Genomic DNA, 24,534 nt, shown 5'->3' on the forward strand with positions numbered 1-24,534 from the left:
ATCACCAAGGAAATCACTTATTCACCACAGGCCTAAGCCCAATAAATTTGAAATTGAACCAACAATGAGCACAATAAGTAAATGAAAAAAAGTAATTTCACAAAATAAACATGCTCCCCAATTAAGTAAAAAAAAACAAAACATATTCTCTGTTTTGTTTGGATACTGCTGGTGGGTTAATAAGTCAAATGTGATGAGGTGACACAAAAGAATAGATGCCAGATTACATTTTCCAGCATCCCTGCATTACAGTACAAATGTGTCTATATGATGCAGTGGTACTTTGTAGTTAACAGGAAGTAGGTGTGACCAATTTAAAACCAGCTCTGCTAAGCGGAAATAAAAGGCAGGAGAGTTCTTAAAGGGAACCTGAGGTGAGAGGGATATGGAGGCTGACATGTTTATTTCCTTTTAAAGTGAACCAGAGACTAAGCACCCTTATGTATTTTACCATATACATCAGTGGGAACATTCGAGAAAACACTTACCCTGCTCTCCGTTTCATTCTTCACTGTTCAGCTTGCTGATTATCAGCCCTGATAAAATCCCAGACTGAGCATTCACTTTAAATAATGCACATTGCCTGGCTGTCCTGCTGATCCTCTGCCTTTAATACTTTAAGCCATAGACCCCGAACAAGCATGCAGATCAGAGGTCTATGACAAATCTGACAAGATTAGCTGCATGCTTGTTTTGGGTGTGTGATTTAGACCCTACTGACCAGAAAGATCAGCAGGATTGCCATGCAACTGGTATTGTTTAAAAGGAAATAAACATGTCAGCCTCCATAGTTCACTTTAAGCCCATACAGATAGATGCACAGCTACACAAAGGACTTTTCAATCTGAAAAGTTCAGATGCAAAGGTCATACTTCTAATTTATGGTAAGCAAAATGATTTGCCTTGTTCAGTTATGGCTATCACAAACCGTGGTTCGCATGACAGCCTGGGGCCTCAGATTCTCTCACTGGCCGGGGCCCCCACACCACCATGAGCTACCCAGAGGAAAGTGCAGACGAGCCCTGGGAGTGAGCAATTGTGTGCGTTTCAGTTTTGGCTATAGCTGGGTTTGGAATTATTTTAGTCTTGCACAAAACCGCTCTTTGAACCTGACATCACAACTTGGAACGCTTATGAACCAGAAGAAACAACTGTGGTAATTTGTACAAACAGGTCCTCTTGGTGCTGAGCCTACGATGTCGGCATAACAGCCTCCTCTTCCGAGACATCATATAATCCCCCCATTGTGCTGCATGTACAATCCCCGGAGTCACGTCTTGCACACAGGCCATATTAAGCCATTTCTGCGGAATGTGAGGTTATCGTGCCGTTATGGCAGGAAATGACAGATGAATAGGCTGCGCTCCCTCATGTATCTCTCTGTAAAACACATTCTGCAGAGCGCTCCCTGGGGACTTCTCATGATGATCACAAATGGATATTTCAGCTGTTGTGTGATAATGAGAAGCTGGAAGTTCCCTAGCTGCACATACAGTGGCAGCTGCAATACAAGAACTATTGTTCTGCAAATTCTACCTATACAAGCTCCAGTAACTCTTTCCTCTCAACACCACAGTCTTTTACCTCAATTCCTATTAGCTTTCTACTACTAGGGAATCTATAGGGAATCTATAGGGTGCTGCTGCCCCCCCCCCCCCACACACACACTGTATGCATATATTTCAGCCAGTAAATAAGTGCCAGGATCCTACGCTGATTTTAGTACTTGCTAACCTTGCACAGCTGCGCAAAAAGTCTGGAGGGGGGATGGATGCGCTGTGAGGAAATAGACTAAGCCACTAGTCCTAGGGGGTTCATTATTTTCACAATCCTGATCGACAATTTTAGCGTCATTTATAAAATGGTTTGGTCCCCGGTGAATAGGAATTTAAAAAAAATGCAACGTGACGACCTGTGACTAGACTGAGGCGGTGATAAGAGTCCGTTTAATAGAACTGAGAACAGTTGAGAATTGGCAGACATTACCTTAGAACAGGGGTAGGGAACCTATGGCTTGGGAGCCAGATGTGGCTCTTTTGCTGGCTCACAGAAAAATCAGTAGAGGTTGATTCACAAAGCTGCGTTGCTCCAGCAGCGCAGCTTGAGTAACATTTTCAGTAGTAGTAGGCACGCTACTGCTGTATCATGCACTACTAACTTATTTGCACTCCCTCCAAAACTAACGGCTGCTCTAATTGTCCTACTCTGGACCCTGTCAGGTCTTTTCTTAACCACATTTATAAAAGTTGCAGTCCGCTATCAAAAATGTTATTTTGAATAATTAACTTTCTGGGAAGCAGGCAGTTCGTCCCTATACAAATAAAACTCTTAGATTACCGTTACTCAAAGTGACTGTTTATGATTGTATCAGATGAGCTTTAGGGCTCTACAAATAACCCAACAAGGTGGGGTTTAACCTTCAAAATCTAAATAAGACTATGGAATTCCAGGAAAGTCCTATTTAGGATTAGCACTATAGATACAATGGTTTACTTCCCCAGTTAATTTTCACGCCAGGGTTGCTGGTAAAGCTGGTAGTTCCATGGACAGGAAATGAGGAACAGCCATAAATATGAGCCAGGAATTCTATTGTCCAGTCCACAAAATATTTTATTTGTAGCGGTTTCACTCTTTGCCACTTCCTATATACACAGGAAGTAAAGGAAATTGACGGATATGGTCAAAAGATACCAATAAAAACCTCAGAGTGTCTGAACACTTACCACATAATCCAAAATCAGAGGTTTTTTTTTTCCCACTGGAGTTTGGCTTTAGAAAATGAAAAAAGTATGTTTTTAGGACAGGTCTCCTTTAAATAAACCCAGGAAGTTGATTAATCTCCAGACATGAATTGATTCATGCTAAAGAAATTCTGCAGTCATCAAAGTAGATACCTCCAGACATAAATCGGCCGTACTATATATACATATAGTGAATGTCTATCATTTCTGAACTTTGTCCTTATCAGGAATGAAATTGTACAGATAAGAGGCAGACATCCGATTTCACTGGCTTGTTAGCTGTAAAGACGTTTCTACAGCTTTAGAACTCTGTATCCTTATAGCAGCTACAGGTGCAGGGCCCGATTTGTACTTTTTACTGCCCAAGGCCCATTATCACTAACTGCCCCCAGACCGACAGCATTGTAAATCAGAGGATTTACAATGCTGTCGGTCTTTGCCCCTCTCCAAAAAAACAAACAAAAAAAAAAACGGCAGGGATATTATATTGTAGGCTCCTCTAAGGACAGTTTGTGAAGTGATGGCAGGGATTACATTATAAGTTCCTCTGAGGACAGTTAGTGACATGATGGCAAAGATTAGATTGTAAGCCCCTTGGTGAGTGGCACATTCGGTGAGTGACAGGCAGCTCAGAGGCCACTGTAAGTCCCTTTGCTGCCCCTTCATTCCCCGAGTCCCAGATCTGGCTGTTGGTACTAGTCACCCAGAGTTTGGTATGTGCCACCCTGCTGCCCACAGAGCTCCCCTTGCTTTCCTGGCGCCCTAGGCCATGGCCTTTGTGGCCTTGCCTGAAATCCGGCCATGTACAGGTGTAACTGTCCTTGTACTGCTCCAATCCCTTAACAGTCACTAAATTTAAAAAACAAAACCATACTCACCTGTCCTTCAGCAGCCCAAATATCCAGGTCTCAGCAGAAAGCCTACAATAACTGTGGCCATACACTTAAGTGTCGGGGTGCACATGTTACCAGCTGCAGTCTTGCGGTTGGGAACATAAACCTACCTGCATGCTGGCACAGCTGGCAAACTGTGTACATAGTCATGGTTGTGCATGGCTAGTTGTGATCTTGGTCATGCACCTCTGTGTACAAGGACACATGCAAGTGTCGAGAAAACTAAAGCCCCTGACCTTGCAGCCAGTGCTGCATCTATCTTTCTTCTTGCCACCTTTCTGATCTAATCTGTGTCTTACCTAACCCCGCCTTCATATTCTGTGATTGTTGCTTGCACCCACCTCAACCTTGATTTGTACCATACGAGCCGCAAGACTATCCCTGTGTTTCTTCCCACTCTACCTCAATTTAAACCGGTCCTTGCCTGCGCCTTCTTTTACCCCTCTATGTATCCAGCCACACCATCTAATACCTCTAGAAATTTACAGTGACTTTGAAGAAAATAAAAAAAACCTTATGATATAATGAGTCGTATGTGTAGTACGGATAATAGAACATTAGTAGCAAAGAAAATTCACTTTATTTTCAGTTATGTATGTTTTTCTATAACATTGCATCATTCTCTAATATTTGCAGTTTACAAATTACACTCTGCATTTTAAATGATGAAACCGAGCAGAGTTAATGACCATTTGAACTTCCTGGCAGAAAACCTTTAGGCTGGTTTCACACCAGGACGTTGCGTTTTAGGGGACGTTATGGTCGCATAACATGCCCCTAACAACGCTTGGTGCTCCCTGCTTTGGACGTCAGAGTGAGCCGCGTTGTGCAGTTCACTCTGGCGTCTCACGCCTTGATGCGCACTCTTGGACGCATGCGGCATCACGTGGTCCCACCGGCCAATCGCCGCACAGAGCGGCCGTATCAAGAAGTAAACACTGCACGTCACTGAGTGCAGTGAATATTAATTAGCCATGTGCCTGGCCGCTCTCCGCTCCTCCCCAACGTTACTGAGCATGTGCAAACAGTCTAATGCGGCTCTGCCGCTTACAAAGCACTGCATGCAGTACCTTGACTTATGGCGCAGCGTTACTGTGTAACGCAACGTGGGCACTGTGAACAGCCCATTGATTTTTCATTGCTGTGCGGTGGGCTGCGTTACAGGCTGCACTAACGTGCGCCTGTAACGTCCCACTGTGAAACCAGCCTTAAACAAGAAACACAGGTTGAGGTAAGTGCCTTAGAAAAAGAAACATTACTCTCTGACTAAATTAGTCGGAGAGTTCAGGAAAGATGTTTTATTTCTTAGCAGTACTACACATACAAATCATAATCTCAAGTGTATTTTCACTTTAGATTCCCTTTAAGCTTATGTGACCACATCTCACAGTCCGTTCTCAAGATCTCCACTATAACTTTCACCCGCCTCCCAAGATAATTTCCTCAACTCAGCCTCTTCTGCAGAATTCCAATGGCGCAAGAATAAGGAATGTCCTGGGAGTTCTGGCATCCACTAGCCTATGAGGAGTTTTCTGGCGAAGACAAGGGAGCTCCTAAAATTCTGCACCTCTCTAAGCTGTCACCTGCCTAAGCTTTCTCATGATACAAGCCTGAACACGAAAAACGTCTCAAACCCCCAACCACTAGAGGGCACAGTTTATAGATAAGCTCTTATTCAGGATATAGAGCACAATAATCCATCTACCTGCCATCTGCGACCTTGGTCAAAGGACAGTCCCATTTGCTGCAGGGCATGTGAGTATTGCAATAAGCATTTCATTGCATGTTCCTTCATGCAACATAAACCATGATCAATTCACATTTTTCTTTCTCAGTAGGGTTCAGTCTGCTATCCCATTCACAGATCAAGGAACTTTTTTCATTCTCAACTAACTCGCCGAATCTGCTGGCCATCGCTGCTGCGCTATGTCCCGTCCATTGCATGAACTGGCCGCGGCGTCTACTAGACGCTACGCAGTTCATAGCGCGCAGCCCCGCTCCAGCCTGCATAGTCTTCCAGCAGGCAGAGCAGGGCTACTGGAAGATGCCGTCCGAAGCCCTGTACTGGAGACTATTTGTGTCTCCAGTACAGGGCTTTCGGGCACCATCTTCCCATAGCCCTGCTATTGCATTCAGCGCGGGAGATATGCAGGAGCAATATCTCTGGGGAGCTGCGCGCCAGAGGCCGGCCGGGAGAGGAGACTTCTGTCAAGTGAGTAAATTCCTTTTTTGCGGGTGAAATGTTGCCCACTGCGTTGTTTTCTATTGAAATGTTGCCCACTGCATTTTCTGGGAAAAAGTTGCCCACTGCATTTTCTGGGGAAATGTTGCCCACTGCATTATTTTCTGCTAAAATGTTGCCCACTGCGTTATTTTCTGCTAAAATGTTGCCCACTGCGTTATTTTCTGCTAAAATGTTGCCCACATTGCGTTTATTTTCTAGTGTCTGAAGTAACCGTTGCTGCATTTATTTAATGGACATAGTTGGCTATATTTGCTGCTTTGGGGTTACGGCGGGTATATTAATAGCATCACACAGTTTCTGCACACCCATGATGCGAATCCTCGTTTCACCACATCATGGCGGAAACACTGCTTTCTTATGCCTCGCTGTTACATCATTACGTTAGCTCCGACCCATACAATGTCATGGCCATGCCCATTTTTTTCATCGCAGTGCGCCGCAAACCCCCCCCCCTTCCCAAGGTTGAACCCACAAAAAGCGGGTCACTGTAGGTTTGAGGGCCTGGTATTTGTCATCTCTTATGTTCTGAGGAGGGGGGGGGGGTCATTTTGTTCAAATTGGCGCGTTGGCACTTTACGAGAGACAAGAGACTTTTGAGTTGAAGTTTGGGCACTGTCTCGAAAAGGTTTGCCACCACTGTTTTGCATAAAGATACTGTTGTGCTGCTCAGTAATCAGAATTTACCTCAAGCGGAAATTGCCTGTTAGACACATAAGCAGTTCAGACCGCTTACGGCGAGCCTCAACCAAGTAAAATTATTTAACCACTTGAGGACCACAGTGGAAACCCCCCCCCCCCCCCCCCCCCCTAAACACCAGGCTAATTTTTGTGAAAATGGCCACTGCAGCTTTAAGGCCAAGCTGTAGGGCCGCACACCAAAGCACACAAGTGATTCCCCCCTCCTTTTCTCCCCACCAACAGGGCTCTCTGTTGGTGGGGTCAGATCACCCCCCGGATGTTTATTTGTTTATTTTTTACTTAATGTTTGTTTTTTTAATACATTTTGCTATTTTTTTTTTTAATTTGTTTGTATTCCACCCTCCCTCCCCCCGCTGGTCAATCCATGTGATCAGCTGTCATAGGCTTCAGCCTATGACCGACAGTCAGGAGGGGACAGCCGTGTCACACGGCTGTCCCCAGCACAGCGCTGCTGCAGATCGCAGCTCTGTACAGACGGCGGTTTCGCCGTCTAACAGTCTGAAGGCGGGGCGGAGCTCCGCCCCCCGAGCAGGAGATGCAATCTCCTGCAAACTGCAGCCCCAGGACTTTACACTGATCGGCGTTAGGCGGTCCTGGGGCTGCCGCCGTGGCCACGCCCATCGGCATTAGGCAGTCCCCAGGAGGTTAAAAGACAATAGTTCGGTATCTTAACGAACCTCTACCACACGTGAAAATATTGATGAATTAGCACAGTGAAGTGTAAAATACCGCATGCCATTCATACTTAGTGAACGTAGTACTGTGTGAATGGAAGCGCCGCAGGTGGCGCTAATTACATTGATACGCAACGTAACTATACAATGTTAATGCCAACGAATATATTGTATTTGAAGTGGCCGGAACTGGCACTTAATGGAATTCAAATGAAAGCGGCGGCAATGTAACACATGAGGCCGCAGCCTTCGTCTGTTCTTCTCCCCCTTTGCCCTCTCGCTTGTATACAATGCTGCCAGCCTGCGGGGACATGCGTGTCCCCCCAGAGTCGTTCGTCGCGGCAGGGAATCCTGCTTGTTTCCTTGCGACAAACGACTCTGGCAGCATTGTATACAAGCGAGAGGGCAAAGGGGGAGAAGAAGAACAACAGACGAAGGCGGCGGCCTCATGTGTTACATTGCCGCCGCTTTCAAATACAATATATTCGTTGGCATTAACATTGTATAGTTACGTTGCGTATGTAATTAGCGCCACCTGCGGCGCTTCCATTCACACAGTACTACGTTCACTAAGTATGAATGGAATTAGATACAACAGCGCAGCAAAATTCGCTACAACAGCGCCACCTGCCGGATGCGTCCGGCTAACGGATATGTACCGCCCTTTGTGCAGATTCGACAATTACTTCTAATACTGGAAAAATCTACTGTCCACATTGCTTAAGATTCCAGAATCTTGAAATCCTCTGCTTTACACACAACTTGGCCAGAATATAGAGAAGGGATAAAACTTACAGGGGAAATTACACTAAATACTAAGAGTGTATCTCACTGAAAAATTGTCAATCTCTACAGCCAGTAAAGGTTTAAGTGCAGGCTTGACAAATCAAGCAAAATTCAAAAGAAATGCAAAACAGATCCGAAACCAATGCAAAACAGATCCGAAACAAATGCAAAGCAGATCCGAAACAAATGCAATGCAGATCCGAAACAAATGCAATGCAGATCCGAAACAAATGCAATGCAGATCCGAAACAAATGCAATGCAGATCCGAAACAAATGCAATGCAGATCCGAAACAAATGCAATGCAGATCTGAAACAAATACTATGCAGATCTGAAACAAATGCAATGCAAATCTGAAACAAATGCTATGCAGATCTGAAACAAATGCTATGCAGATCTGAAACAAATGCTATGCAGATCTGAAACGAAGGCTATGCAGATCTGAAACAAATGCCATGCAGATCTGAAACAAATGCCATGCAGATCTGAAACAAATGCCATGCAGATCTGAAACAAATGCTATGCAGATCTGAAACAAATGCTATGCAGATCTGAAACAATTGCAATGCAGATCTGAAACAATTGCAATGCAGATCTGAAACAAAAAGCACAATAGATCTGAACAAGTTTGAAACAAGGAACTCCTTGAAACTACCCAGAGATTCACTTCCTGAAAATTTCCATAGATTGTCAATCACCATCGCTGCAGTTCAGGCTTGACAAATCATCTTATTATAACCCTGGGGAAGCCTATTGCTGCAATGGCAACAATTCACCTTCGCCTCCTGCTTTGCACCCACTGCTAGATTGCACGGACACAGAGGACAAGTATAAACTTATACCAGGGAAAAATCACTCTAAAACCAACCATGTGAGTGTACACCCCTGCAACAATTGTCAGTCTCTACAGCTAGCATAGGTTTAACTGCAGGCCTGACCAATCAAATGGGAAGCAAATAACTACTTGCAACTATCATTACCCTGCAAGTTTCCATTATCTTACTAGATTATAGAGGAAAAAAGAGAGAGGGTAAAACACACAGGGGGAAAATCACACTCTAATGTGAACTATATGAGTGAATATCCCTGCTGCTGGAACAAGCTTGGAAGCTCTTGTCTGTGATCCCATCTTTCCAGCATAAGGGAGAATGTCAGGAACAGTACCATTTCTTATGCTGTCTAGTTCTCCTATATTGGACTCACCCACCAGCCCCAGTCTCCCAACCATGGCTTGTGGCCCAGGGATTTCATGCATGAGCACTGCTGCCAAGAGGACACCAATCCGGCAAAATAAACTCAGCAGCTATTCCTCTTGGGTGTTTCCAGGACGGAAACAAAGTTAAAACTGAGGAACCAGGGGAGGGTGCTTGATAACCCTCAAATAATAGCCGGTATAAAGGCCTTATAACAGAAGACACATACCAGAGAGGGAGTGGAGCTTGTCTCCTCAGAACCCTGGAAGCAAGAACCTGCAGGAGCTTCCATGGTCAGCATACACAAGACTGACCAGGATGCACAACCCTTGAATAGGTCACCTGAAGGTTTCCGCCCAAACATAATGAAAAGGTTTGCTTTACCTTAGAAATCCACCGCATTACCGAGCAGACTAGCTCAATCAGCGGCTAAATGCGGTGGGATGCACGCCGAGCCATGGAACGCATTCTACTTCCTCCTTGGTCACGTAATGCGGAAGTCACATGTCCCCCTGCGCGCGTCCTCCAGCGGAAGCCGCTCCGGCGTGTAACAGACTGGGGGAGAAGCCGATGCAGACAGCAAGCACCCGCGCTGGCTCGCCTGACCAGCGCTGACATAGGGGACACTTGTATGCCGCGGCTCCTGAAATTTATCATGGTTGGCCAGCTCTCCCCACACAACCAGCATCCTGCTGGACAGGAAAACAACTGATGAGGGTAAGGGAATGCTGCCTTATGTAGTGTGCCTGCCTAATCAATTATGTTAATTCTTTTAACTAGTATCCTCTCCAGTTGGAAATGGAGGGAGACAAGTCTCAGGGTTGCTGTCCTGAGATGTCCTGGAAACAAACACAATGTAACTGCAAATGCATATTACATACTTACCTTGCCATCAGTTCCTCTCAGAAGCTCACCATTTTCTTCTTATGATTCCTATCAGTTCTGACAAGATTTTGGCAGAACTAAAATAAATCAGTTGTCAGGTATATATCAGTTGCTGTCAGTTATAACTGAAAGGGAAAACCGATGAGTAAAGTAATGTCCCTGTTTCCCTATGGCTCAAGTGGACGATATTACAGTTTAACAGTGTGCTGATCAGGAAGCGGTTATGAGGTAATGGCCATTTTCAAAATAGAGGACGGAGAATTCCATTGATCACAGTGAACAAACAGGATGCAGGAGCGGAGAAAGAGATTGGTGAGTAGACTACAAGGGAGGCAAGTATGACGTGTGTATTTTTATTTTAACTTTTAATTTTCAGTTCAGGTTTGCTTTAAGTCAACTCAAAATAAAAGCGAAGTGAGTGGAGTCACCAATTGCACCAAAAGGACCTAAAACAGATTTGGAAGGTTGAAGGAACCAGGCAAACTACAACTTTCAGAGACTATGGCCTCAATTCACTAAGCTTAACTCCTGTCTTTAATAACTCTTCTGAGCTGTTTTACAGTTATCACCATGGTGATATAATTGTGATAATTGTAAAACAGCTCTGAAGAGTTATTAAAGACAGGAGTTAAGCTTAGTGAATTGAGGCCAATGTCCGAATCTATCTTAAACGGCCTATATCTTTGGGGCTAGGCATTGCTTTTATGAGCAGTCTTCACTGAAAGTAATCTTTAATGATTTTTTTTTCAGTGTGATTTCAAGTAAAATTGAAATATATGCAAAACAAAATTTTAATATAAAGTAAACTGCACAATCCTGAAAAAAGAACAGTAAAATAAATGTTTTTATCAGAACAACAACTAGCTGTAGTTGGATACTGTCTGCCTGAGATACAAACACTCCTGACACTTGGGAATACAAGAATCTGCTTTCCATGTGTCCAGGCTAAAATGCAATTGCCTGTTCAGGGCAATCGCTTTTGTTATTTCCTGGAATTTTGACGGAAAAAAAAAATCTGCCTATTGCTCGGTGTACATTTCCCTTTATGCTCAAGCACAATGTGAAATGTAACACGTTCCCTAAATACCAGAATATATGCGTTTTATTTCCAGGAACTGAAACTGGACACCTGGTGATCAACGATCATATGTATGTACAGTCCAATTCTTAAACAGAGCTGTGTACCTTTTCCCAAGCTGTAATGCTATGTACTCACCTCGCAATGCAGGTAGATTGACCTAGTACAGTGATGGCTAACCTTGGCACTCCAGCTGTGACAAAACTACAAATTCCATGATGCCTCTGCCTCCCAGAGTTGTGCTTAAAGCAGTCAGAGTATTGCAATGCCTCATGGGACTTGTAGTTTCACCACAGCTGGAGTGCCAAGCTTAGCCATCACTGATCTAGTGACATCTCCCTGACGACGAGCGCTCCGCTGATCCATCTTCTGGCTGGCAGGTATACGCAATGCTGCACGATGGGCGCAACCAGACTTCAAGCGATTGCGGTACTTTTGTTAAGCGATGTTGCCCAACGTCAGGTAACATCACTGCAAGTATTGCCTGGTGTATACAAAGCCTTGAAAAGAACCCGAGGTGGGCGGTTGGGGGTTGGCCTCTCTGTCTCATGACATGCTTCTGTGTCTCCACCACCCCTCTCTGCCGCCCACCGCCGGGCTGTAGTCCCCCCCCCCCCCCCCACACACACCAAGATTAGCAACAATATTTGTCGCCATCTCTGAGGTAAACACAATGAGAGGGATTTCCTGTTTAAAACGCCGCTAGGGGCGTTCCTGCAGGGTTTCCAGAGCAGCCATTGCGCAGCTCTCTCTCCCTGGCCACGCCCCCTGCCGCTACCCCACCTCCCTGCATGCTATGAAAGAGACAACAGTCTCTCAGTGCAGCGTCGTGACCCAGAGGTCATCAAAGTGAAAGTGGTCCATTGCAGCCCATGGGAGCGGTGGTTTTTGCAGCTACCTAATCTGCTCAGCACCCTGGATCAGGTAGACTTTTTTTTGAGCCCACCTCGGGCTCTCTTTAAGGGTTAGGAATTCAGGGATCTGAGTGATGTCAAAACTCTTGTTTGGTAGTGAAAAAAAACAAAAAACAAAAAAAAAACAGACACAAAATTCAGTTTGAGAGAGGTCTATAAAGGAGCTGCATATACTGTAGAATTTGCTCGAGGTAGATAAACCTTATAGGAACACTATCAAACCAAGGGTTCTAAAATGACAATGTACAAATAATGTCTAAGTAACTGTGTAAACATTTTCCAACTTTTTATGTTCAATATCAGAGGCAAAAGCTGCAATTGTGTACTATGTTTAGATTTTAGTTTGGTTGGAATATCTAATTTGCATAGATGAATCTCTGCAATCTGACATGCTAAGAACAGTGTAATATTGAAGCAGAGTTATATGCAATGGCTCTGGTGTCAGGTTTCACATACTATTACAAATGTTTATGTTGCACATAAGATACATTTCCTCTTTCTGCAGACAGCTCAGTCAGAGACAGGCAGCTGCTGAGAGCTTTCTCTCACACAGAGGATTAACAGATGTAGTGAGGGAATCTCCCTCCCTTCATTATGTAGTCCGTCAGATTTTGGAGTCACTGAGGTGTGAAAGGAATTTGATAACCGTAAACAAAGATACCATATATACTCTCATATAGGCCGAATTTTTCAGCACAAAAAATGTGCTAAAAAGTCACCCCTTCGGCCTATATGCGAGTCACCAACTTACTAAGTTGGCGTCTGTGGGGAGGAGTTGACCAGGCTGACCTACGGAGGGGATCAGAGAGCGCAGCGGTGAAGGCTTGCGGGCTGTGCAGTGACTGGCGCACAGTGGATGGCCACCTGCACTGTAGGTGGCCCGAAGGGGAGCGCATCAGCTAATCTGCAGGCGAATGCCCGGATTACCATGTGGCAGGAGGGAGAATGCTGCAGGATCAAACAGAGGTCCGGAGGAGAGCAGAGCTGGCTGGATGGACGGCTGGCCACAATCATAGCAGAAGCGCTCCCCTGTACGCATAATCTCGCGTTTGGCTGGTCAGAATCATAGAGGAGCACTTCTCCGTGCACATACGGTAATCTCGCACTTGTCACTTCCGTATTGCTTTAAGGTGATAAAATAAAGATAATGCAGGTGTGTTTCTGAGAAATCCATTCCATATTTTCTATACGAGTCACGAAATGCGTGGGCAGCCGTGCACAAAGAGCACTGAGGGGAAGGAAACGTTTTCTCTCACTTCAGTACAAACAAGACTGGAAACAATTAGTAAACTATTAACAGTCTCACCCCTAGAAGCCGTAATGCTAGATTGCTACTAGAACATGTGGGTTTACTAACAGAGACTTACAAAAGAAAAAGGTGGTGTTGCCCTGGCAACCAGATTCTGGTGATGGCTTCTCAAGAAAGGAGACATAAAAGGACCAGATCGAGCAGAAATAATGCAGCAATACCTTCTCACACACGTAAACCTTTCAGAAGAGAAATATGGAGCATGAAAAAGGGGAAATTGTGCAATGCCACTCAGAGGTCAGGGGGAACCTGTGTACAATTAGTTTTAATCACAAAAAGAACTAAAAACCCCAAGCACAGTTTTCCCAGGTCAGTGCAGCACTCATATGCAAAGCTCTTTTTATTCCATTTATAAGCTCCTTCATTAGCAGAGGTAGAAAAACAGGGCTGTTAATGCAGCCAGGGATCGTCCTTTTCACGTCAAGACTTCTACCCAGGGCTGTGGAGTTGAAGTCGAGGAGTTGGCTTTGGGTACCTGGAATTGGTGGTTTCATAAACTGAGGAGTCGGAAGACGCCACATAACCCTGGAAAGGCAGTGGAGTTGAGGAGTCAGAGCAATTTTGGGTACTTGGAGTTGGAGGTTTCATAAACTGAGGAGTTGGATGATTTTTGTACCCACTCGACAGCCCTGCTTGTAACAGCTGCCACTTTACTTTGGTATGCACAGGTCAGCATAGTAGTGCAGAGAAGCAATAGCCGCTAGGGAGCGTTCATACTTGTACTTGCGTTTTATTCACGCGATCTTCGTCATGCTCTAATCTGTATTTGCATTTTTTGTATGATCTTTTGTGCACATTTTTTGTGATTTTTATAGGCATTTGTATGAGCTTTTTCTGTGAATCCCGACAAAGTTAATGTTCATGAAAAACCATGTACGAATTAATGCAAAATTGCATGTGAAATCACGTTTTGGGAAATTTGCAAAGTTACACACATAACTTAAAGCGACTATAAACTGATCATGCCAAAATTATTAACACTACATTTTAATAACGAAATCCTGAAATTTTCTTTAGTTTTTAACGTATAAAGGCTCCCAGAATCAAACAAAATCAAATGCATTTGTATTTAAAGAAGATGGTGGTAGCCTGAATTTGACGCAACTACCCACTTATCAAATGTTTTAAAGAATGGTGGAGTAGCAGCTAGGTATGTACTATTGTTGTGTATTCTATTTATAATGCTATGGGTGCAATATGGAAAAACTTTTTTTTATTTTTTTAAAGGGAACCTGTACTGAGTACAATTATTTAAAATAAACACATGAGGTAACTTCAAATGAACAGTACACAGTTACCTTGCCATCAGTTCCTCTCAGAAGCTCACCATTTTCTTCTGACAGTGATCCCTTCCAGTTCTGACAACATTTTGTCAGAACTGAAATATATCAGTTGCTGTCAGTTATATATCAGTCGCTGTCAGTTACAGCTGAGAGGAGAACTGATGTGTCCATGTTTCCCTATGGCTCAAGTGGGCGATATTACAGTTTAACTGTGTGCTGACCAGGAAGCGGTTATGGGGTAATGGCCATTTTCAAAATGGAGGACGGAGAGTTCCATTGATCACAGTGGACAAACAGGACGCAGGAGAGGAGAAAGATTGATGAGTAGACTACGCAGCAGGTAAGTATGACTTGTGTATGGTTATTTTGACTTTTAAATTTCAGTTCAGGTTTTCTTGAAGTTTGGCTCCTGCTCAACAATTGTGAACGCTGCCTCAGGGCGAGTTTCCATTAGCGCAATCCGATATGATGGTAGCATCGCTTTTACTCCTTATGTAACATGATTGACTTGGCTTCACTATCTTTAGAAACCTGCTAGATTTCATGCTTGCTTGCATAAAGCTCACTGGCTCCAGCCTGCTGATTCCCTGACATCTAATTGCTAAACAGCACCCAGCACAACTGCCATCTTCATGTTTGCCATTTCCCTGCATCAGTGCTTTACTACAGCCAACATCTGGAAATATGCCTGAAGAAGGGGACTAGATCCCAGAAAGCTTGCATCATTTAACTTTACCAGTTAGCCATTAAAAGGTATTACATTTACAAGACTTTTTTTCTACCTACATACATCGCTTTGCACTAAAACTTAAACCGATGCGAATCAATGGAGCAGTTTCCATTGCATGCTAATTTTGCAATGCAATCCCATGCAGCCTGGGAAAAGAATTGGTTACATAATGCAGATTCTGCTACATGGTATCAAATCAGGGGTAAAGAGCTATAAAAAGTCTATTATGCCTTCATTACTCAATGCAGCCAAGAGCCTAGTACCTAGATACGGGAAGTCTCATAATTCCTACGGTGAGGGAGTGGTGTGAGGCAGTAAATAGGTTGTTGACTTTTGATGAATTGCATTTTCTTAGAATGAATAAGCTAGATAAATATGTTAAATAGAGAAGGTGGTTAGAGTTCAAGGAAACCAAAAGATATGCAGAATTTCTCTCTTCTTAAAGGAACACTTAAGCCAGGAATAAAAAAAATCAGTTTTACTTGCCTGGAGCTTCTACCAGCCTCCGACAGCCATCCCGTGCCCTTGCAGTCACTTACGGAGCCTACTCTCCCCTGTCACCAACTAGTTTTGCTTTCGCGGACAGGCCCTGACAGGGAGTCTGCGGGCTTTCTGCGCCTGCGCAGGCCTGGCCACGTGTATGCTTCATTTTCCCATCCTCAATTGCATCCTGCACAGGCGCAGGACGCTATTGCGGACAGGAACGCAAAGAAAAATACGCGTGGCCAGAACTGTCGGGCCTGTCAACAAAAACAAAACTAGCTGGCGGCGAGGGAACCGGAGGCTCCGTGAGTGAATGCGAGGGCACGAGACGGCTGGAGGGGGCTGGTAAAAGCCCCAGAAAAATTAAACTGATTTTTTATTCCTGGCTGGCGCGCGTATACACGACACATTTTAGCAAACGAGAGTACAGGCGGTCGACAGACTGATAAGACTACTGAGGGCAGAATGACCACCCGCGGGAGGGTCTGATGGACCCGTCGTTTGCTAAAATACGGGGTGTGTACGCGCCTTTAGAGGCTCGAACAACAACAATCATCCTATTCTCTTTGAACGATGTATTGAGCTGACTTTCCCAGGTAGATAAATAAAGATGATAAATGTTAAGTATAAGGAATATAAGATATGGAAATACCACCTCGGGGGATATGAGATAAGGGATAATAGTCGATTTGTTTTTCTCTTGTTTTCACAGTGTAACTAGAATGATAAAATACTTGAAAAATGGGTCTTCTGGTTAATAGAAAATTAGGCTGTTTGTACGGTTTAATTTATTGTATAGACTGGCCATAGTAAGCTACTGTATTTAGAAGATGGACGGCGTTTATGAATAACTTGTATTGTGGTTTTTGTAATTTTTGTAGACAAATAAAAATATAAAAAAAAAAAAATAATAATGCAGATTCTCGCAGCAAGCATCAGATTCCCTTTCACCATTACAAATGCCCACATCCAGACTTCCGGAAGTAAACCGGAAGTGCTCACAGGGCGATATCGTATTGTATAATTTTGGTAGTGCAAATGAGCCCTAAAAGTGCTGGATGTCGGGAATCGGGACCCGATCCCCTGGGGCGACATCCCTGGGCCGGGTTGCACAGACGTGTAGTTGACAATACGGTGTGTTGCTATGTGGAGTGATGACGGACTGGCGTGACATCACACTGTAGGCAGGAGAGCGGTGTGAACAATGCAATAGGGTAACTTGATATGGCGGGAGGATCGCTTGCAAGTCGCTGTACCCACACCTGATTATCAGCTGAGGCAGTCATCAGCTGTCTGATCTTTAGGTCAGGCGCGTGGACAAGCCAGAGGTTATCTCGGGTAGAAGAGTGGATATGAGGGCAGCCCTGCTGACAGAAAGCTGTCAGAATCAGATAATATAAAAAACGCCATTTCTGAGCACTTTCTCCTGCTATAGGGGTAGCAGATTGTGAATTTGACCTATGGTGAGCCTTTCATTTCCCTTTCAGGAGTGTGTGCCTCCAGTCCGGAGCAGCAGCATGGGCATGTATGGGCATTTGCTGCCTTCACGCCTAGTACTGTGAAATATGTGCAGAGGGGCTAGAGATGTAGGAAATGCTTCCACTATAAAAAGCATTGTTCACATTCCTGTAATATCTTCACAGCCAGCAGAAGCGGGTAGTGATCAGTATTCTGGGATAACAGTAGCAGATTTCTTCCCTGCTATCAGACACATAATGGGAAGCCACTTTACAAAATGTATACAGGAACTCGAAGCAATACATTAATGAAAACTGAACATACTTAAAATGTATACAGCTATTTAGCAGTTTTTATCCGCCATCAAATGCACGTCTTTCAAAGCGATGACAGAAATATCAGATATCCAAACCTTCCCTGCCTTCTCCGGGACAGTCAGACTTTTGTTAAATACGCCGCAGCGCCGGAAATCCAGGAATCAACAAGTGTGAATATATCGCTCTTGGTCACAGCCACGACCTATTTGCACACTTCCAGTGCAAAAAAGATCAGAGAGAGTACTCTCAGCAGATTCATAACATGCAGCTGCTTTATACAGTGATAAAATGCATCCAACATCATAAGGGTGCACTCACATTGTGAGGGTTCTGACCCAAATAGGACCCTCTGAGGTACAGATCGCTTCCCACCCATGTGCTACTATAGCCCTCTGGTTGGTATCAGTATAGCTTTGCCTGTTCTCATCCCAACTAGTTTCGGTCTCTCGCTGTCATCAGGGGTCAGACGACTGGTTGTCCGATCACCGGGGAGACTGTCACCTGTGGAGCGTCACCTGTGACCCCATTACACCAGGCAGGTAAGTATTTAACCATAGTACCAGATGAAGGAAAATAAAGGTCGGCACTGCAGTCTTTCAGTTTATAATATGAAGTTTGCAAGTCACATGCAATATTAGACAATCGTGAGCACAAGTGGCAAACAAACTGGAATGCACATACCGGTCCTGGTGGGTAGTCAGTGGATGGGTGGGTGCAGGGCAAAGGTAACCTGACGCCGTTTTGTTCCTTCAGCGTTTCTACAGAGGCTCAGTTTGAGACACTTGTGCTCACAATTTTCTAATATTGCATGTGCCTTGCAAACATCATCTAATAAACACAGAAGACTGCAGTGCCGACATTCATTTTCCCTCATCTGGTACTATGGTCAGCTTCACTGGTCAGAGCATGCCATACTTCCATTAGTGGGCTTGCTGTCCCTGTATTGATGTAGTAGCTATCTATCTATCTATCTAACCTGCAATGCCAATGGCGTTTCTTCTTCACTTCTAAGTATTAATGCAACCCCCCCCAATCCAACTTCAAAGTATACCTGAGACGCACCCTCCGGCATGGTCGCTCCTTCGCCGCCGCCCTCTGCTGCCTGCACAACTGGCCCCGGCAAGTTGTCCAGTTGGTGCAGTCGGGCTGCGCATGCTCCCGTCTCGCTCCCATGGCCGGGAGCACTCTGCGGCTGCACAGTACTACTGCGCAGGCACAGAGCGCTCCCGGTAATAGGAGTGTGACTGGGGAGTGCGCAGAGCCCGACTGCACCTGCCCATTATGCCCTGGAGGATGGCCGGGGGGGGGGGGTCCTGAAATGAGCAGGCCGGAGGAAGCCCCAGGTATGTATACATTTTTTATTTCCCCCCCATCTCAAGTTAACTTTAAGAAAGTTTGTCATGACAGGCTGTCATTTTTACTCTAAGAAGAGAAAGGGACAACAATAAAAGATCCTAAAGGGAACTTGGGATATGGAAGATCCCATACATTTTTTCCTTTAAAACAATGTAAATTGCCTGGCTGTCCTGTTGATACTCTGCTTTTAATACTATTTTAGTCATAGACCCTGAACAAGCATAAGTATAACAAGCTGCCTGGTGTCTGCCTGGATTAACCAAATGCTTGTCTCAGGTGTGTGATTCAGGCACTACCGATTCTGGAAAGATCACGACTGCCAGGCAACTGGTATATATATAAAAAAAAAAAAAAAAGAGAAAGAATATAAATATAGCAGCCTCCATATCCCGCTGAGGTTCCCTTTATGGTACCCACAGACATGATACTTTGATTGGCTGAAATGGCCAATTTTGACTGTTTAGGCCGATCATCATAGAAGATAAAAAAAAAAAAAAAAAAGTGTTGAATATGCTTATTGGCCTAACCCAGGAAGCAGAATTGGGCACCTGCAAATCACAGCATCCAACACTTGATTCAGTTAAGCAGTACCTTAGGGGCCGTTCACAGTTGTCCTAGCGTTTTATGCATGCGATTTTCCACGTGCACACTGCGATGACACTAAGATACATTACATTTGCAAAGATTGCATGCAAATTCTACTAAGGGTGGCCCCTTTCCTCCTTGCTTAGTGATCTGAAAACCAAAGCTCCACTCTGGTGAAGCCAGAAGCATCATTTGCTCACACCCACCGTCTGCTACAGGAATAATCTTTTCCAAAAAAAGATATCTGGCCGGAAAGACTTCAAGTGTTTGCCATTTACAGGGGTTAAAACAGTAAAAATAAAAAAAAACAGTGTTGCGCCTTTAAAAGTCAGCAGCTGGGTCTGGAAAGGGAAAAACCCACTGGTTCCGTGGTATTGGTAAAATGCTAGATAAAATTTCAACCAAGCGCTATACAATGGCAAACTATTGTATTTATTAAAACTCATAAAATCAGCAAAAAGTGCACAGTATTTATTAATATCTCTAATAGCACACACACTCCACCACATCCACTACACCGCTGCAGTGGGAAAAAAATGCATGCAAAAAATGGGATTATTCATTACATTCATTATTTGCAAGAAGTAGTTAACTACCCCCGCGTATATTAAGGACACTTTTTGAAAATGTTATCTGAAATTAAGTGGCAGGAAGAGTACTGGTTATGTACTTTTGATGCGATTTAGTAATACACTGAGTCCTCATGAGAAAGAAATGGAGACTACTGAGAATTTTTGGACAAATGGCACCAACCTACAAGAAGAATAAATAAACTTTATTGTGCAGAGCATTCTGTTTATACTTCAGCACAACTATTTTGTGTACAATGGTGACCACTTCCTCCAGAGCACTGGGACAGCCATGAGGACCAGGTTCATTCCTGCATTCGATAATCTTTATATGGCCCACTGGGAAGAGCACTTTCTCAGTGGTCCTGAGGGCCCCGGTAGCCTTCTGGTGCTCTGGAGGAGATTTATTAATTAAGCATTCTTTGTATGGGATGGCACTGCAGAAAGTTTGGAGGAATTCTTAAGATGGCTAAATTTAAGTACTTACAATTTGAATTTTACTGGGAGCTCAATTAGACAATCCATCAACTTCCTTGATTTGACAGTGTATGTGGAGAATAGAGAGATTTTGACTGGAGAGATTTTGACTAAAACCTATCTGAAACCGGCGGACGTTAATAGCTACATCCAGATTGATAGCTGCCATCACTTAAAATGGCTCACTACAATGACTCATGGGAACTACTGCGCCTGCGCAGTACAGTCCTGATGAAGTCGGTGCTACCATGTGACCCGCGGAGTGCATAAGAAGCCGACCCGAAAAGCCGAGCTGGCGAGGTCAGCATCTGCAGCGGAGGAGACCGGGAGCCACCAGAGCTGTGGTAAGGGCACAGGACGGCTGTCAGGGGCTGGAGGAAGCCCCAGGCAATGTGCATTATATTTAAAAGGAAACAAACATGTCAGCCTCCATATTCCTTTCACTTCACGTTCCCTTTAAGTCTATGGCCTCAGTAACATTTCTAAAATACTGAAAGATATAGTTGAAGTTAACTAAGTGCAGTTACCCTAAATGCCCCAATTCCTCGAATCGGATTACCTCTTGAAGTGTTGCAGTTTATTGCTGGGGCACATTTACAATCTATATAAATGCATTCCTCTGTGTTATTGCTGAGTAAAGTAAATAAAATAGGTTTCTAACAGCATCTTAGAGAGCAGCGCCAAATCATTTACATGTCAACACAGGTATATGCCTAGGGTCAGCTAAGAAAGCAGATGTAAGCTTGCACCCACATTGAGGTCTCAGTTCATCTTTTTTATAGTATGTTCCCACCTGGAAGATCTACTTACAAAACAAATTCCTCCTCCCAGGAGGGGCTCAGGGTGTGTTTTATGGCTGCTGTGGTGTATTTCTGGACTGGATCATTCAGCTGTACCGAGCATACAACCATATCTGAGCAAAGACAAAGATCACAAGTGAAAGGGTTAAAAGATGGCTATGGATGAGAAATACATTTTAATAAACATGTACATTTTAATATGAAATGTACACTTGACTGTCATTCACTGTAAAACACTTTTTTCCACGTAGCAGTCATTTACAGAAAAAAAATAAAATAAAATAAAAAAATGGGGGTGAAATAATACAAGTATGTTGCATAACTGGTCAGGGTAGAGGCCTGCATCGGGTCAGGTACCTGTGGGTTTGGGTTACAAATTTTTATTCTAAACTGGTTGCGGGTAGCGGCCTGCGGGTGCAGGTAGTGAAAGCAAGCAAGCAGATAATTTAGTAACAAAAAAAAAAAAAAAAAAAAAAAAAAAAAAAAAAAAAAAAAGGATCTTCACACTTCTTTGGCTTTGGTTTCTGTAGAACAATAGTTTTCACTTACTTTACAGCCTTCCAGTAGCTATGTATATTTTATTATAAAATTTAAAAAAAAAGTGTCGCAGGTTGGGATGCGGGTCTGGGGGCCAGCGGGTCGGATGTGGGTACCAGATGCACCAGAAAGTGGGCTGAAAAATTAGACCCGCCATTTTTACAATACAGTAAAGTGTAAACACAGTAAACATGCATACAACTGAACACAGAGGAATCCAACAGCAAGTCCCAGTAAGGGAACAAACAGACCATTATCCATGCAGTACCTGGTGGGTTGGAATCTGCTGCCAGTGAGGCTTTGATATTCCGCAACTGAAGCTTCAGCTCGTGGGCTCGGGGAGGCTTTGGTGGGCAGATCACCGGGGAAAGACTACCATGCTGCAATGACATCACAGAACAGGCAATGAGAACTATACCAGCTCAGGGTTACCCAAAGTAGCCAATCAGATTAGAACTGAATGGGAAAACAGCAGCACACTGCATATATTCTTTTTCATCAATTAAACATTGCCTTTTTCAGAAGTCACTTAAAAATTTACACATGACCTCAGAGGAATTAAAATAATGGGAACACAGGGAACTTTGTTTACTGTTCCAGGAAAAACAAAATAAGACTATTGACTGAACACACAGAAGTCAAGATTAACATTACTGAAATGTAAATGCACGAGTTTGTGGCCATATCTTGTGTACACTAAGGGCCCGTTTCCACTATCGTGGTTTCCGCCGCGATTCGGGAGAGTTTCCCCGCACATGAATTGCACGGGGAAACTCTTCATAGGGGATAGCGGCGGCGCGGCCGAATCGCTTGCGGGAGCGATTCGGCCGGAACCCCCCGCAGAATTCGCGGCGGAAGCTGCGAATCCCATAGCCGTGCATGGCACGGCTCATGTGATTCGCCTGCGATCCCGCCCACCCGCTCAGTGCCGGCGTGCGTCTGAGAGCCGCACGCCGCACTAGTGGAAACGAGCCCTTAATTTTCCTTGGAGGGTGGAAACTCCCTTGGTACAAGCAGTTATGTGGCAATCAACGGTTTTAAATGGACACTATAGTGAAAAATTGTAAAATTTGAAACCCATACGTACATATACATAAACTCGTCCGGGGGTAAATGCACTGTAAATTTTTTTTTTTTTAGTGCATCTATCACTTACTATAAGTATTATAATTTGAAAGCTCTAAATCTCTTAACATCAGGTTTTAAATTCGTCTATCTTCTCATGGGGGATTCTCAAACTTTTTTTTATGGTTTCAAAAGCACTCCCTGGAAAGGAACTAACAATGATGCCACTTAAACGTTCAACTCACTTGCACACTATACTGGCAGTTGAACTATACCCCTGCCACTCCTACAAATGCCCCATGAGGAGATAGACAAGTCCAAAAAAAGTCTGTAAGAAGTTCAGAACCGGTGGATCATAATGCCTTCTGTAAGTGCTACATAGAAAGTAAAATGTACCGATATGTACAGTACATGTTATATGAAGACGTAAATCTGTATTTTACAGTTTACAGGTTTTTTTTGCCATTATGTCCCTTTAAAATTTCAGGACAAGGCGACTAAATCATAGGCAATAAAATGATTTGTGCACAATGCTGACTTCAGCAAGTAAACTCCCCCCCCCCCCTCCTCCACCCCACACATTCAAAACCAATCCGAAGAATCTCCTTTTTCATAGTCTTCTTTAATGCTGGGAATACACGGTTCGTTTTTGCCTTCGTTTAAACCTTCGATTCGTTCGGTAAACGAATCGAGTGTTGAAAACGTATGTGAAAATAGTCATAATCTCATTATAGTTTCGATTAATAGACCCCAAAAACGAACGACTAGTGATCGAACATGTTTGATATCTCTCTTTATCCATCTAATCGAGCCATTGGTAGGCTTGATGGCTGTTCAGATCGATTATATATTCGTTTATGCTAGTCCGTCCCTGTAAAAAGGGATTTTCGTTTCGTTTCTTTGCAGCCTTCGATCATTGGAAAAACGAAACCATCAGAATCGAAAAAAAAACCGAAACCGTGGGTGGTGATATTAACCGTATGACCGATTATTTCGGGATCGAAAAGGACAAAAGGCACAATCGAAACGAAGGTTTAAACGAAGGCAAAAACGAACCGTGTATTCCCAGCATAACAGAGAATCCATTACCCGTGGAGCCAGTTTCCACTGCTTAGTTCCTCTATAACTCTTATAGGACAAAAGCTCGCTTTATGCAATAATCGTAGCAGAGAATTTATTGGCCAGTGAACAGCCTGTTGCACAATCCAAAAAGGTTGTTCATATAAGGCAACAACAAAAGGTTTCTGTTTTTTTAATCCAATGGAACCAGAATGAATGGGACAGGAACTTTGCACAGAGCTGATCAGATTTGGAAGTTAGCAGCTTGATTAATCAGCCCAATGTGATGTTCGGGTTCTGCCTTAGCCAAATCTGGTATGTGTAGATTTTAAAGTTAAAATTAAAAAATCCTGTAAATTCAAAAGTAAAAATAAATAAATTAACATGCCAATCTCTGT

At 43.8% G+C, this 24,534-nt stretch overlaps 1 protein-coding gene across 1 annotated transcript in view; it reads right to left on the reverse strand.

Moving 5' to 3' along the window:
- C2CD2 (C2 calcium dependent domain containing 2) overlaps positions 1-24,534 on the reverse strand; it is a 142,312-nt gene that overhangs the window by 20,935 nt on the left and 96,843 nt on the right. Inside the window, exons 7-8 of the mRNA XM_068270393.1 lie at positions 22,281-22,392; positions 21,486-21,588 (exon numbers count right to left, since the gene is read on the reverse strand). Of these exons, the coding sequence (XP_068126494.1) occupies positions 21,486-21,588; positions 22,281-22,392 (215 nt within the window). The remainder of the gene's footprint in view (positions 1-21,485; positions 21,589-22,280; positions 22,393-24,534) is intronic.

The sequence above is a fragment of the Hyperolius riggenbachi genome, chromosome 2 (genome assembly GCF_040937935.1).
Source record: "Hyperolius riggenbachi isolate aHypRig1 chromosome 2, aHypRig1.pri, whole genome shotgun sequence".
In the NCBI taxonomy this organism is placed as follows: Eukaryota; Metazoa; Chordata; class Amphibia; order Anura; family Hyperoliidae; genus Hyperolius; species Hyperolius riggenbachi.